Here is a 15391-nt window from a genome sequence, read left to right on the forward strand (position 1 = left end):
GTGTTAGATTTCATCTGTGAGTCCAACATTCATCTTCCAAAAAGGAAATATACTGTATATCAGCCAGAGAGCTGCAGGTCACTTTGGATCTTTGGATCTTTTTTTTTTTTTTTTTACCCCAGACAGCAGACGCTGACCAGCTGTTCACGGAGCAAATGTCCAAGAAGGCATTTAACCTGGTTTATTTCTGCGTCAACTCCACGCCGTACCTACACCGGTGCCTCGACGCCATCGTGCACCTTTCGAAGTTCTGCATCGAGGGAACGCGTTACTATGCAATTCAATGTTTTGGAGGCGTAGGGTTTCTCAGCGCCGCAGACGGCTCGGTGGAGAGACGCCGGTGACTTGACGCAGAAGAATAAATTCTTTGCATTGATGATGCAGTGACAGTTCTCGACCAATCAGTGGTCTGCAGGGTTTTCATGTCACCTTTTAGTTTCCTGTTACCTTTGGTACCAGATCACAGGTACTTTTACCAAATGGAAACCCCAAAAACAGTCGAGTGGAGCTGATAGCTGGTTTTTCGGTAGTCACTGGGTTTTTATATACCATAAATTCCGGACTATTGAGCGCACCTGAATATAAGCCGCACCAGCTAAATTTGAAAAGAAAATAGATTTTGTACATATATAGGCTGCACCTGAATATAAGCCGCAGGTTTTTCATGTTGTAACATGAGATATTTACACAGAAAGACAGTACACGGAAGATGTGTGGAACTGTGCAAGTGCGCTCGCTTTTCCGCTGTTTTGGTTACGCTCCTAGCCATGTGCATTTGTTGACAATGAAGCCGGCGAAAAAATCTCTCCCCACATGTCTGTCTCACTTGCACTTCCTGCTAGAGCGCCCCCGGAGGCCGTTAGTAGGGGTGGGAGAAAAAATCGATTCACATATATATCGCGATATCTTTTTTGACTATTTTAAAATCGTTTTTTGAAAAAAAAAATCTATTTAAAAAATTTAATTTTTTTTATTTATTTTTTTCATTCATTCATTCATTTATTGTTTATTTGTGACGGGACTTTGCATATTAATGAACATTAAAAAATGTAAATACACCAGATTTAGCTCTGGGCTAATTTCCATCTGTAGTCCCGCGGCACACATAACGACAATTGTACATTAATAACAACATTAATAACATTTAGTATGGTACGAGTACCATATCACATTTTTTATATTGTGCAATGTGCATGTGTTTGCCTTTTTTACATACAGAGAGTCCAGGTTTTGAAAAGGGTTCAAGTTCACTTTATAATGGAGTATGTTAATTTATAGGCTCCTACAGTATTTGTGTGCAGATAAATGTTAAAAATGCTAAAGACTAAAAATCATAGAGAGAATCGGCAATATCGTAGAATCGCAATTTAAATCGAATCGCCATCCAAAAAATCGTAGAAGAATCGAATCGGGAGAAAAGCATATCGTCCCAGCCCTAGCCGTTAGCCAGTAAAAATCTATAAATTAGCCGCATCGTTGTACAGGCCGCAGGGTTCAAAGCGTGAGAAAAAAGTAGCGGCTTATAGTCCGGAAATTACGGTAGTTCAGTCTGAGAAAGAATGAAACTCTCTCTGACATGATCAATCAATCAAATGCATTAAACCTCTCAGATGTGTACGTATGTACAGGTAAAAGCCAGTGAATTAGAATATTTTGAAAAACTTGATTTATTTCAGTAATTGCATTCAAAGGGTGTAACTTGTACATTATATTTATTCATTGCACACAGACTGATGCATTCAAATGTTTATTTCATTTAATTTTGATGATTTGAAGTGGCAACAAATGAAAATCCAAAATTCCGTGTGTCACAAAATTAGAATATTACTTAAGGCTAATACAAAAAAGGGATTTTTAGAAATGTTGGCCAACTGAAAAGTATGAAAATGAAAAATATGAGCATGTACAATACTCAATACTTGGTTGGAGCTCCTTTTGCCTCAATTACTGCGTTAATGCGGCGTGGCATGGAGTCGATGAGTTTCTGGCACTGCTCAGGTGTTATGAGAGCCCAGGTTGCTCTGATAGTGGCCTTCAACTCTTCTGCGTTTTTGGGTCTGGCATTCTGCATCTTCCTTTTCACAATACCCCACAGATTTTCTATGGGGCTAAGGTCAGGGGAGTTGGCTGGCCAATTTAGAACAGAAATACCATGGTCCGTAAACCAGGCACGGGTAGATTTTGCGCTGTGTGCAGGCGCCAAGTCCTGTTGGAACTTGAAATCTCCATCTCCATAGAGCAGGTCAGCAGCAGGAAGCATGAAGTGCTCTAAAACTTGCTGGTATACGGCTGCGTTGACCCTGGATCTCAGGAAACAGAGTGGACCGACACCAGCAGATGACATGGCACCCCAAACCATCACTGATGGTGGAAACTTTACACTTTACTTGCCACTTTACACTTTCCTGAGATCCAGGGTCAACGCAGCCGTATACCAGCAAGTTTTAGAGCACTTCATGCTTCCTGCTGCTGACCTGCTCTATGGAGATGGAGATTTCAAGTTCCAACAGGACTTGGCGCCTGCACACAGCGCAAAATCTACCCGTGCCTGGTTTACGGACCATGGTATTTCTGTTCTAAATTGGCCAGCCAACTCCCCTGACCTTAGCCCCATAGAAAATCTGTGGGGTATTGTGAAAAGGAAGATGCAGAATGCCAGACCCAAAAACGCAGAAGAGTTGAAGGCCACTATCAGAGCAACCTGGGCTCTCATAACACCTGAGCAGTGCCAGAAACTCATCGACTCCATGCCACGCCGCATTAACGCAGTAATTGAGGCAAAAGGAGCTCCAACCAAGTATTGAGTATTGTACATGCTCATATTTTTCATTTTCATACTTTTCAGTTGGCCAACATTTCTAAAAATCCCTTTTTTGTATTAGCCTTAAGTAATATTCTAATTTTGTGACACACGGAATTTTGGATTTTCATTTGTTGCCACTTCAAATCATCAAAATTAAATGAAATAAACATTTGAATGCATCAGTCTGTGTGCAATGAATAAATATAATGTACAAGTTACACCTTTTGAATGCAATTACTGAAATAAATCAAGTTTTTCAAAATATTCTAATTCACTGGCTTTTACCTGTATGTATCTCTCTGTGTAAGGACACACACCTTTCCTCTCTCCGGTGAAGGGGACGATGTCGTCTCGGTCCTTGTACTCCATGGCCTCCTTCTCCAGGTACTTGAGCAGGCGATCCCTGTTGAACGGGCCTGTGGCGTCCTTCACCGTCTGGTCCTTCTGACGTAAACCCGCTGGGAGCAAGGCATTCTGGGAAGAGGAAGAAGAGACAGAAGAGATGGAAACAAGTTGGGTTAAATAGTGTTTCCTAAGCTCTCGGTGTGTGGTTGTGTCCTCTGAGGAAACGCAGCATCACTCACTCTTTGTTTCTGAAGGTGAATCATGCATCAAAGACACAAAGGCAGGATTATTTCAGAGTGCAGCTCTAGGTTCAGGTTTTCTGAACGAGTTTAACTTGATGCATGATGTCGACTGAAGCTTCACAGTGATGAAGACTGACAGAAAAATGCAGCCACTGACGGATCAACTGAGTGGAAACCTGATGGAGCAGGAAGCTCGTCTGTCCAGTCTGTGCACGAAACCAAAACCGTTTTCTCTTTGTGTGCAAACAAACACCAGATTTGACTTTGGTTCATTAAAGGGTTATTCCTCTGTAAATTTAACCCCCTGGCCTAACTCACAAGTGGATTACAGAGTGCAGTAGAAGAGTCAGGAGTCCAGTGTTGTTTTAGTTCCTAAAATGCAGCACGTGTGTCTCTTTTCGATAGAAACCAGGCAAAGCTAGCAGGTGTTTGATGCCTCGTATTATGGGATGGGACCCTGTTTGTACTAGGACTGTCAATGAATATTTGAAATTCGAATGTATATTCGAATTATAGTGATAAAAATGGAATTCGAATATTAAAATATGATATTCGAATATTAATAATTTATTTTTTAAATTATCTTCACGCGCACAACCACAACAACAGCAACTACAACTTCCTCCTACAAATGCACGGTCGTCGGTGTGACGTGCAGAACGCAGCAGGACGCAGCAGGACGACTCCTCAGTCCATGAGTTTCATGTCTCAGACCGGATCATGTCAATCCACCTGCAGAAATATCCGGGGAACGGATATTTCTAACCGTAGTAACTCACACACACCCAGACACACACCTGTCTGTGTGGTCGCGTCTGGAGAGAAGCAGCTTCTCTGTTTTCCCAAACCACCGAGTGACAGCGTTAATCGCGCATTAAAAAAATAGTGCCGTTCACTGAGAGCAGTGATGATCCTCTGCACTTCATCACGACTGAACTTGATCCGCGTTATAAGGATCATTACTTGGATGTGGGAAGAAAACATGCCGGCTCTTATCCTGTTTCCCGAGCGAGCTGTTTGCTTGCGTCTGCTTGCGTCATCACAAAACGTTTGACATGAATTGATAAAGGCCGAGTAAAACGCGGTCTTTTTCACGTATTAATATGCATATAATGTCGTTGCTGATTTGCATTGTGTAGCCGGTTGTTTTGTGTAATGTAAGCTGTTCAAAACGTGTTTGACATGCGCTGATAATAAATACAGGGTACCGCTATAAAAGTCCATCTCTTTGTATTGATTTTTGGAGAAAATATGAAAAAATAGAAATTCGATTTTTATTTGAATATCTGTTTTTTTTAAGAGGCAATATTCGAACCTCATTTCTGCCATTCGTTGACAGCCCTAGTTTGTACTGTTGATGAAGTTTGGTGCTGTTCTGAGCATTATTTGTGGCTATGAGCGGCTTTTTGATGGAGGTTGGCTGGTGGCTCCATAGACAGCAGTGTTTTCTATCTGGCTGTCGGTGCTGAAGTCGCTACAACTAGAGGAGATTGTGGTCGACAACTTGATCTCTGGAGGGAGGGTCTACTGGGTCTGAGGGTGAATTTACAAAGCAATATCACTTTAAAGGGACAGTTCAACATTTAGTCAGATCCTCCTCTCACTATAATCCCTATAGTCACAGCAGTAGGTTCATCACCTTTAATCATCGGTGCATGTTGTTTTGAGATAGGCGGGGCAGAGATGTGAGCTGCTCAGTGAACGGTACAGGTCCCCTGTCCCTCATCAAACTCATCAAATACACAATCCAACAACTCCACAACGCTCTGGTGGACAAGTTGTGAGCTGCACATTCACCACGCTATGAAATAATAACGTATAATTATGTAACATTATGACACCCGAAGCAAATACTCTGAACTATTTTCTCTTCTGAAATCCCTCCGCCCAGCAGCAGCCGTGTCTGGAATGTAGTTCCGGCTGTATTTCCCTCTAAAACAACTCTGTGTGGTAACGTTGTGTTATTATCTCATAGCGTGGTGAATGTGCAGCTCACAACTTTTTTTTTTTATTTATTTATTTTTTATTTATTTAGCACAAACAATATCATATAAATAAACAACATGAACAATCAACATTACTGGGATGTGCAAAGGGGAGGTATGAAACCCAAGAGGGCTTATATGAAAACCTCACCCAACATATTCAAATATCAAATTTGTTACAGTTTAAAAACAACATAGGAAAATAATTGAACAATAATGAAAAATAAGTAGAAAAGTGTAGAGACTTGTCCACCAGAGCGTTGTGGAGTTGTTGGATTGTGTATTTGATGAGTTTGATGAGGGACACAGCGGACCTGAACCTGTAATGAACCTACTGCTGTGACTATAGAGGGGTTATGGTGAGAGGAGGATCTGACTAAATGTTGAACTGTCCCTTTAATAATGAGATCCAGAAATTATATTAATATTTCCCCGGTGCAGCTCTCTGGGAGTTTCCTGTGGCCTTGTGTGGCCACTCACCACGCAGCCCGATTCCTCTGGACTGTAAATAAAACATCCAGGGGCCGGGGTGAAGGAGGGGTTGGGGGGTTCATTATACTCACACACACACACACACACACACACACAGACACACACACACACTTGGCAGTCAGCTGACAGACTCCCCACTTTAAATGATTGTGCGGACCACAGAGAGGCTGGTGGGACTGGGAGGTGTTGGAGAGGTAGAAGGAGTTTAAACTGTGATGACTCGGCGTTCTGGGAGTTATTACCGCCGGCTTCCTGCCAACTATGATTCATCAACTATGAATCCACAGACGGATTTACAACCCGACGAGTTGCTGCCTGCCTGGTGAAACTTGTGTTGTTTTGAAAACTCTCTGTGGCGCTTATTCTATATGGAAACAATGTGTGGCTGCAAAGACTTCTTTATGAAACATTCATTCAGTGAATAAAAAGTCTTTTTCACCCTTAAGGGGAGACACTACAGGTGAATAGGGTAAAAAATAACCATCACCATGAAACTTCCCAAATTTATCCCTCACGTTAAGACAAATATTTTTTGTATTACAAGTTTTGTCAAATTTTATGTTTAAATATGTAAATGAAGCAATATCTGATGAAATATGCGCTAATTTGCATACATTTCAAGAACCGAAATCTGATCAATGGATAAAGCTACTTTCAAAATTCTTGTTTTATTTTGTTGACATATTAGAGTCAGAAGTTTTTACAGAGGGGATTGTGGATATCTCCTTTTATCACTCTGTAAATGAGAAAATACTGTCACCAGCCCTAAAAAATCCAATTTCGCCCTGTTTTTAGGAATAAATAATGATATAAATCAGGCTTTGAATGATATATCAACAAACCTCTCTGTAAAAACCTTCAGAATATAGAAAGGGATCAAACTGGAAGGTTTGGTGGTGGAGATTTCTAGCTCAGAGTCTGAGTCTGAAAAACTCTTTCTGAGAAAACGGCCTTAATGTAAATCGTACTTTTACGATTGGTTGCTGATACGGAGGAGATGACGATGTTTGTAGCCTACATCGTTGAATTTTTTTTTTCACATTTTTTTTTCTAATAATAAATCATGTTTCAGACGTAAATCCAGTACGACTTCCGCACCTCTGCTCCGTGAGGTGTCACTGTACTGCTGCCTCAGACAGTGTGTTGTTGTTCATGCAAATATGTTGTTGTAACTTGCACTTGTATAAAATGGCATGGATCATTTGAATTACATTGTTTTAACTCAGTTTGTCCCATGAATTATCACTATCATCTGATGTACATACAACTCAGATTTTAAGATGCATAATGCCTTTTACATTTTTCAGTGAACTATGTAGAATATCGTAGAATATCGCAATATATCGCAATATATCACAAAATTTGGATATCGCAATATCGTATCGTATCGTGACTCAAGTATCGTGATGCGTATCGTATCGTATCGTGAGGTCCTTGGCAATACCCACCCCTATTTTCTACCACTTCTTTTGACTTTTCTGAGAGAATACATGTTAAGGAGGGAAAAAAGCCCAAAATCTCAATTGATCAGTGCATGAAAAAACTGTTTTTTTGCCTGTTAGTGTCTAAAACGCTTCCTTTCACAATAAAAAGCCTTTTTTAAACCCCAGGAACTCCCTGTGCAGAGCCTGGAGCTCCTCCAACCCCCCCCCCACTCCCCCCCTCCCTCTGACCTCTGGGTCCATCTCTTCCAGGGCCGTCTCCAGCTGCTTCAGCTCCTCGGCCGACAGCTTGTTGAGGATCTCATCTTCATCCAGGTCCTTGTACTTGTCCAGGTCCTTCTTGAACGACAGCGCCATGGTGACGGCTACGACTCGGCCACTCTGCTTCCTGCTGCTGCTCTATCTACTGGGACCAGAGGGGGGGTGGTGAGGGGGGGGCGACCTGGAGGTAAAACACAGAGAATAAACAGTCACGATGATGATGAAGAAGAAGATTCCTTTAACAGGGATGCAAACGGGTCAGGACCAAAAAAGAGAGGAATTGTCTGGCGTGGGCGGGGGGGGGGGGGGTCTGGTGCTCACCATTAACAAATAATTACATTACAATATCATGGAAAAGTCAATTTCCAGTAGTTCAACCCCAACCAAGTATTGAGTGCATATAGATGGACATAGTTTTCAGAAGGCCAACATTTCTATATTATAAATGCTTAAAAAGAAAAAAAAAAAACCTTTGCAATATTTCCATTTTGGAGAAACTGAATTTTAGGTCTTCACTGAATGTTAGTCATAATTATTACTATTAAAATAAACTGAATAAATAAAGACATGGGATGTTTCATTCAGTGTGTAATGGACATATATCGCTTTTCGGCGCGCTGTTTGCATCCCTGCTTTAAAGGGACATTGTGTAGGAATTCCTCCCATCTAGCCTTGCGGTTGTACTGTATATCACAAGCAATTCAATCATATTTTTCATGCTGCATTCACATGAAATTGGGCAGACGGCAGACGGCAGACGTGACAACATGTTGTCATGGCGATGTGGTATTGTTTTACCATCTTTCTCTGGACTTCTGTGACTAAAATGACATCTGGTTTGTTAGCGACGGCCGTCTGCCCGACTGCAGGTGAATGCAGCATCAGTGTAACGCTCCGTTCCTCCTCACTGCGTTACCGCGGTGACTTTTCACAGACGCCACCTCCACCTGAGCCGACAGCTCCGGTGTCTCCGCTGAGTTTCCGTGGTTTCCTACCGTCACGCTGCCACTGAACGTAAGCGTAACCATGGCGACACCACATGGCAGCCAGCACCGAGCTTACCCGCTCCATGGAGATATGAATGATATGGATGCACGATAATTATTGGCCCGATATTAGGAAATTATGACGTCATTTCGATAAGTCCGATAACCATAACTTATCGGCCCGATAAGATTTAGTATATATTTTTGTCAGCATTGCGGTGTGGGTCGTTTTTTTTTAACCAAGCGCTCTCACTCCTACACGAGACCTGAACGGCCTGCAGTGAATGAATGCTGCGTTCAAGTGGCCTCGGTATAATCGGAAAAACAACTTTCTGACTGGAAGAAATCATCAGAATACTCCCTCATTTCGGAAACAACTCGGTCATAATTTTGGTAGTTGCCGACTTGACTTGATATCTGAACTGAACCTCATTTGCTTTAGTGAAACGTCATTCATTTGTATGGAACCAGCCAACTTTTTTTACTTGTGGAATGCACTTTGTATTTATTTTAAATCCTGATGCAAAATATTTTTATCTAGAGGCCTTTATTTTTCAAGTAATGCACCTTATTTAAATGTTCATTTGAGATATCAAAAAGTTTAGTTTGATATCTTGCTGATAGAATATCTTAATTTAAAGAGTCAAAACTATATTTGGTTTTGTTAATAGTATTGATGTCATGATATATGTCAGGTCCTCACTAGTCTTTCTTATCTCCAGGTGTGTTGTCGGTATCTGTATCGGTCTTTGGAAGCAGAAAGTTCTCAGTTCTCGGTATGGGTTTCAAAAAAACTTTATCATGCATCCCTAGTCACGATGATGATGAAGATGAAGATGAAGATGAAAATTCCTTTAACTTTAGTCGACTGAAACAATGTAATGTAATTAAATCTTTGTAAACAATAGTTGGCCACAGCTGGGCTGGATAATGAGGCGCTGCCCGCGATGATGCAACACACACACACACACACACACACACACACACACACACACACACACACACACACACAGCTGGAACAAAGGAAGAACTTTCTCAGGCTGAAATCATCTGACCGCTCCCATGAGCATCAACACCGAGCTTGTGCTGATCTGGAGACTTTATCAACTTAAACAGAGAGAAGCCTCTTCTATTCTGGTGCTGCTGGTGAAAATATATCAGGGTTCTCACTCTTTTCTTGAAATCGTTTTCCAGGACATTTTCAGCTGACGGACATTAGTGGAGAAGTGTTCTTTTTGACAATGGTACCTTATTTTGTAAATTTAATAAGTTTGTTTCTATGTTTATTCCTTTCTCATTGTCTCTCCCAGAAATCTGATTTAAAAATGTGCAGTCTATGGCATGAAACAATGAATGAAATAATCTCTTAAATGCTTCGAAATTATGACAATTGTATCATAGAACAGCATAAACATGCTTTTTTTTGGGAAACGAAATCCTTAGAAGGGTCTGAAAAAGTCAAATAGAGCTCTGGTAGCTGTGATAAATCATTTTCCAGGACATTTGACTTCTTTTTCTCATTTTCCATGTGTTTTCCATCCAGGTTTTCCAGGTTTTCCAGAAGCGTGGGAACCCTGTATATGAGTGTGTTTTTCTTCTCTGGGAATAAAAGTGAATTATAACGGTGGCAAGAGGAGCACAGAAAGGTTTAGAAGTTGAATGAAATAATGTTCAGATTCAGTGAATGAGCAGGAATCATCATGTCACATGAATGTATGAATGAATGAACGAAGCTGCAGCTTTCAGCTCGCTCTCTCCCACGCCACGGTCTGAACACACACTGACCTCACGGTGTCCCTGAAGGGTCCACACATGGTCTACGTCCACACACACACACACACACTGTTAAACTGTGACTCACACACTCACACAAACAGCTGGATCACACCAGACTCTCGGTTGTCATGAGAACCGATACAAACATTTGATGTGAAACTGTTTTTTTGTTTTTTTAATAAAGTGGAGTGAATTTGTTCATTGATTCTGGTATCGTGACAAGTCTTTCTTTCTTTTTATTTATTTCAACCAAGGCAATTTCACAATTTGACAATATCATGGCAATCACAACATTTCTTATCTCACAAATAAGTAACAGTTTATTTCACAAATAAATAACAGTCCAGCTGTTTGCCTTTTACACACCAACACCTGCACTTTATCTTAAACTGTCATTTTCTTGTGCTCTGTTGTCATATTTAGGGCCAATGTCAATTTTCGATTCACGACTCATCCTACAGACAAATCATATATCAAAACATGCAAGTTGATCAAGATCTGTGTGTTATTACTTTTCTCTAGACATGAATTTTTGTGACATAAGTTGTAAAAAACTGCGGAAAATTTTGCATTGAAGTGAATGAGACAAGCTAAAGAAAAAAAAGAAGTAATTATGGGACTTTTTCAAACGTCTACTGCTCCGGCGTACTTTCATCTAGAGACTCCATTTAAACTTTAAAATGTAGACACAAGTCTCATCTATTGATTTGATTTTCCACATTTCGATAGGTATTATAGTGTTTGATTAATCCCTGTTCAATGACCATGATCATTTTAGGAGAAGTGTTGAGATTATAATGGGTGTGTATTGCACGGAATGTTCGTGTCAGAGTGGATGACATCATCGACTAGAGTGGGAGAAGTTTCTGAAATGATCTGAAACTTTTCTCTTTCCACGCTGCTCCAGGCCACAATTTACGCTCTACACAGATGATTTTTTCCACATTTATAGACAAACTTGTCCTCTCTCTAACAATGTGCTTAACAAAGCAGAGAGACTTACAGAATTTAAACTGTGATCCTCTGAGTGCGGCCAGGTTCCTCCCTGCTCCTCATTGACTCCAATACAAAGATTTTCTGAGATAAGCAGACGGGACCCCTGTTTATAACTCGCAAGTGTTTCCAAAATATTTACTCTAGAAACACCAAAGTCATATCAAAGTGTTCAGGAAGTCCTTACGACGACCACGGTCTGCTTCTTATTCTGATAGGAGCTACCGTTTTGTCACAATAAGCCCAAATGTGAGACCAGCGCAGAGGCAGAAAATTGCTCTTTTTCTTGACGTTTGTCTGCCTCAGCCTGGCGTTCGAATAGCGAAGTTCATTCTGACAGCGCTGTCTCCCTTACATTTATATCAAGGCTCTGTCAAACACAATCACACACACCAACACACTAGGGCTATCACTTTTTAGAAAAATTAGGTTTGAACGAATATTTGAATATCGAATAGAAATTGACAGCCCTACAACATACAGTGCCACGAACTCTCAAAATTCCTGCAAGCAAATGTTCTAGTCATGATATTTATTGTACGCACCACAGCGGAGTAGTGCTCCCAGTCTCGTTTGTATTTTTAAATGACAATAAAGGCTTTCAACTTTTGTTTTCCAACAGCTCTAGTTTTGTAGTAACTACCTGAGGAGGCCGGCAGAGAAGTAATCTATTACTAGCAGACTCATTCATGTCAAGTGTAAAATACAGCCCCATGTTTTAACTCCGTGGTCGAGTCAGTCCAGGATTCTTTAAACATTTGGTCCCATTTCCCCGGAGCTTCCTGAGTGACTGGTCCTCCAGACACAGTGTGTGTGTGTGTGTGTGTGTGTGTGTGTGTGTGTGTGTGTGTGTGTGTGTGTGTGTGTGTGTGTCTGGTACTGCTCAGTCCTTTGTCTCCACTACAACCCCGGCAGTTTGCCCCGGGATAATTCCCGTCCTCACCTCCTCCATTACAGCTCAACAACAACAGTCACTCTCCTCTGGTCTGGGATGATTATGAGAGTCACGGCTGCGGAGGCAGAAAGGTCAACAACACCGACACTGTGACGGCTTCAAGTGGATATAATGATCTATAACACTAATAATAACACTAATAATAATATTCCCTTCCTAATGTTCAGTCGTAAAGTGGTTTAATCAGCAGCTCAGTGAAGTGTAGGAAGCTGGGACCGGTGGACGAAGCAGCTCAATCTGAGCTGAAGGTGGTACACCAGCGTGGTTATATCAAATTTTTTTGAGGTGGTGACGGTTTAAAGTGCATCCAAGCAAATCTCTGTCAGGAAAATAAACAGTAGAGCTGCAACAATTAATCGATTCATCGAACAATAATCGATTATTAAGGTTATTAGGGTCTAAGGACAGAGGATGTTGTTACGATGCCATGTAAAGCCCTTTGAGACAAACTGTTTGTAAAAACGGGCTATACAAATAAAATTGCCTTGCCTTGCCTTGCCTAAATTAATCGTCAACTATTCTGATAATCTAATAATCAGTTTGAATAGTTTTTAAAGAAAAAAAGTTCTTCAAATTCTCTGATTCCAGCTTCTTAAATGTGAATATTTCTGGTTTCTTTGTTCCTTTATGACAATAAACTGAGTCTCTCTTTGGTTTGTGGACAAAACAAGACATTTGAGGACGATGTCGTCTGGTGGTTTTTTCAACATTTTTTAACATTTTATTGACCAAACAACTAATCGATAACCTACAGATTAATCGATAATGAAAATAATCGTTAGTTAACTTGCAGCCCTAATAAATAGGTTTTGACGGTTTGTATATATTAAATTCAACCATTATTCCCACACTGTACAGCCTAACCATGACAACACATAGGTTTAGTGATGGGGCCATTCAATAATATCATGTATTCTTCTATCATGAAATTCTACCGACGGATATTTGCTTGGACACGACAACGCACTTTAAATCTAAATTTGTGAAGAACCGTGAACACACAAAGCCGTAAATAAGAGAATCTACATCCATCCAAATAAGTTTAAACTTCAATATTATATACAGGGCTCGACAGTGCGACAGTTTTGCTCGCATTTGCGAGTTGATAATAGCCCGTGCGAATAAAAAATTGCATTCAGTCGCATCAGTGCGACTCGGACAGAAACTGCATGCACCGCTTTGCATGCTGTTTAACGTGAGCAGTACCCCCCCCGCCCCGCCCCCCCTGTCTGTTTGGTGATTTTGGCCGCCGCATTGATTAAAGCTTGTGCACATCGGGGCCGTTCAGATGTAACGTCTTTTCCGCACATTACTTTCAAGGTAGACGCGCGTCGTGCACGCCAAGGCGACACCGTAGCAGCGCACATTCGGTGCGATGCGCTTTTTTCCGTGCACGTTCGACCTGCTTCTCCCTCCGGTACACGGTCTCGGGCTGTGTCTCTCTTACTGTTTCACACGGAGCTCTGCCCCAGGTGAAGGAAGCCCTTAGGTGGTACGTGGCCTCCGAGGCTACCGCGGAGCTATCAAAAAAAAAAAACGCTTGTCGCGGTGAGAACAGCTGACATGTGGTCACAGTCTCACAGTGCAACATTCATATAAACTTTAACCTCAAAGCTCCCTGTCTGACCTGTCCCTGAACATCACACAGGGGCAACATGGAGCTGCTAGTGTGACAGGTTGTTGAGGAAAAATGTTTGGTGTTTTTCTCAAATGTAAAAATGGGTCATGTTGGACCCTCAGCATTATTTAAGGCTTAAACAGCCTGCTACAACATTTTTCATTGTGCTCCTAAAAAATCTTAGTGTAGAGCCCTGTATGTAATGTTCAGCTTTTTATACTGAGGGAAATATAGGTTCACTGCTCATCAATACCCCCACCCCTGGGCCACATGCACACACATACAGCGTAAAACTAAAAACTAATATTGGTTGTAATAAATATTCTATTTTCTCACACATATTTGCATTGTTTGTCTTTCCTGATTTTTGTTAAGGCAAAGAGCCAGTTAAAACATTAAAAATTAGTCTACAGGGTTAGGATTATAGGCTAAATCTACTTTATTTGTTTGAAAATGATATTTTCACCAAAACTACAAAATTTTTATTGTGCTACTAAAAAATGTTGTGTGCTACTAAATTTTTCAGCATGGTAGCACAGTGCTACTTGGAAAAAAGCTTAGCGTCAAGCCCTGATATATCTGAGAGATTAAAAATCTCTCCTGTATCTAAATGATACGAAAACTCTCTCTCTCTCTGTGTGTCGGACCAACACCAGGACACGTTTCTCGTGATCTTATACAACAAACAAGTTTGTTTCTGGAACGAGAGGTTTTGTTTTATTCACTTTTCTCTAAATCAATAATGAAATGACAAACAGACAACACAAACAGCACACTTTGTTTCCATGGTTACTGTCTCCAAACTCTAAAAAAAAACACAAACTCTATTTAACACAAGTCGAATCAAACTAAACTCTGAGATGTGACGACAACGACAAACGGTGTTTCTGGACAGGAAGTGGAAAAAGCAGCAGAGCCAGAGGGATAAACACAAGTCACTCACACACACACACACACAGACACACACACACACACACACACATAATGCTCTTATGACCAGATAAGCTCAAAATAACACCGTTTACCATATTATCCCACTTTCTGGAAAACACTTTCCGCTTGGCTGACATGTAATTCAGCACATTTATAAAAACAGGCCGTCACCGTTTACAGTGTTGGTGCTCCAGTGTGTGTGTGTAGGTGTGTGTAGGTGTGTGTGTGTGTGTAAGTGTGTGTGCAGACAGGGATAATGAAGGCGATGGGTGGGCTCAGGCCGAGGCTGCAGACACTGAGAGGATCCATTAGTCCGATCTGATTGATTCCTTTCTCCTTCTCCTCTCTGCTGCTAATCCTTCTACACAACAGCAGATGGACCACAGCCAATAATACCGCAAACCTGTCTGCACACACACACACACAGACACACACATATACAGTGACCTTGAGCTTTCCTTCACTGACCTGTAGACAGCTGGACACTTACACACGCAAACAACACAAGGACAGAGTCACTGGGTTCACCTGAGGAGATGGGTTTTAAAGGAAAGTCTGAA

At 41.2% G+C, this 15391-nt stretch overlaps 1 protein-coding gene across 1 annotated transcript in view; it reads right to left on the reverse strand.

Moving 5' to 3' along the window:
• The window catches only part of tmod2 (tropomodulin 2), a 36120-nt gene extending 28366 nt beyond the window's left edge, over positions 1–7754 (reverse strand). The window contains exons 1-2 of the mRNA XM_085805292.1: positions 7541–7754; positions 3121–3277 (exon numbers count right to left, since the gene is read on the reverse strand). Of these exons, the coding sequence (XP_085661418.1) occupies positions 3121–3277; positions 7541–7666 (283 nt within the window). The 5' untranslated portion in view covers positions 7667–7754. The remainder of the gene's footprint in view (positions 1–3120; positions 3278–7540) is intronic.
• Between the last annotated feature and the right edge of the window lie 7637 nt (positions 7755–15391).

Source organism: Trachurus japonicus, chromosome 3, assembly GCF_045865225.1.
Source record: "Trachurus japonicus isolate A0001 chromosome 3, Traja_1.0".
Classification (NCBI taxonomy): domain Eukaryota; kingdom Metazoa; phylum Chordata; class Actinopteri; order Carangiformes; family Carangidae; genus Trachurus; species Trachurus japonicus.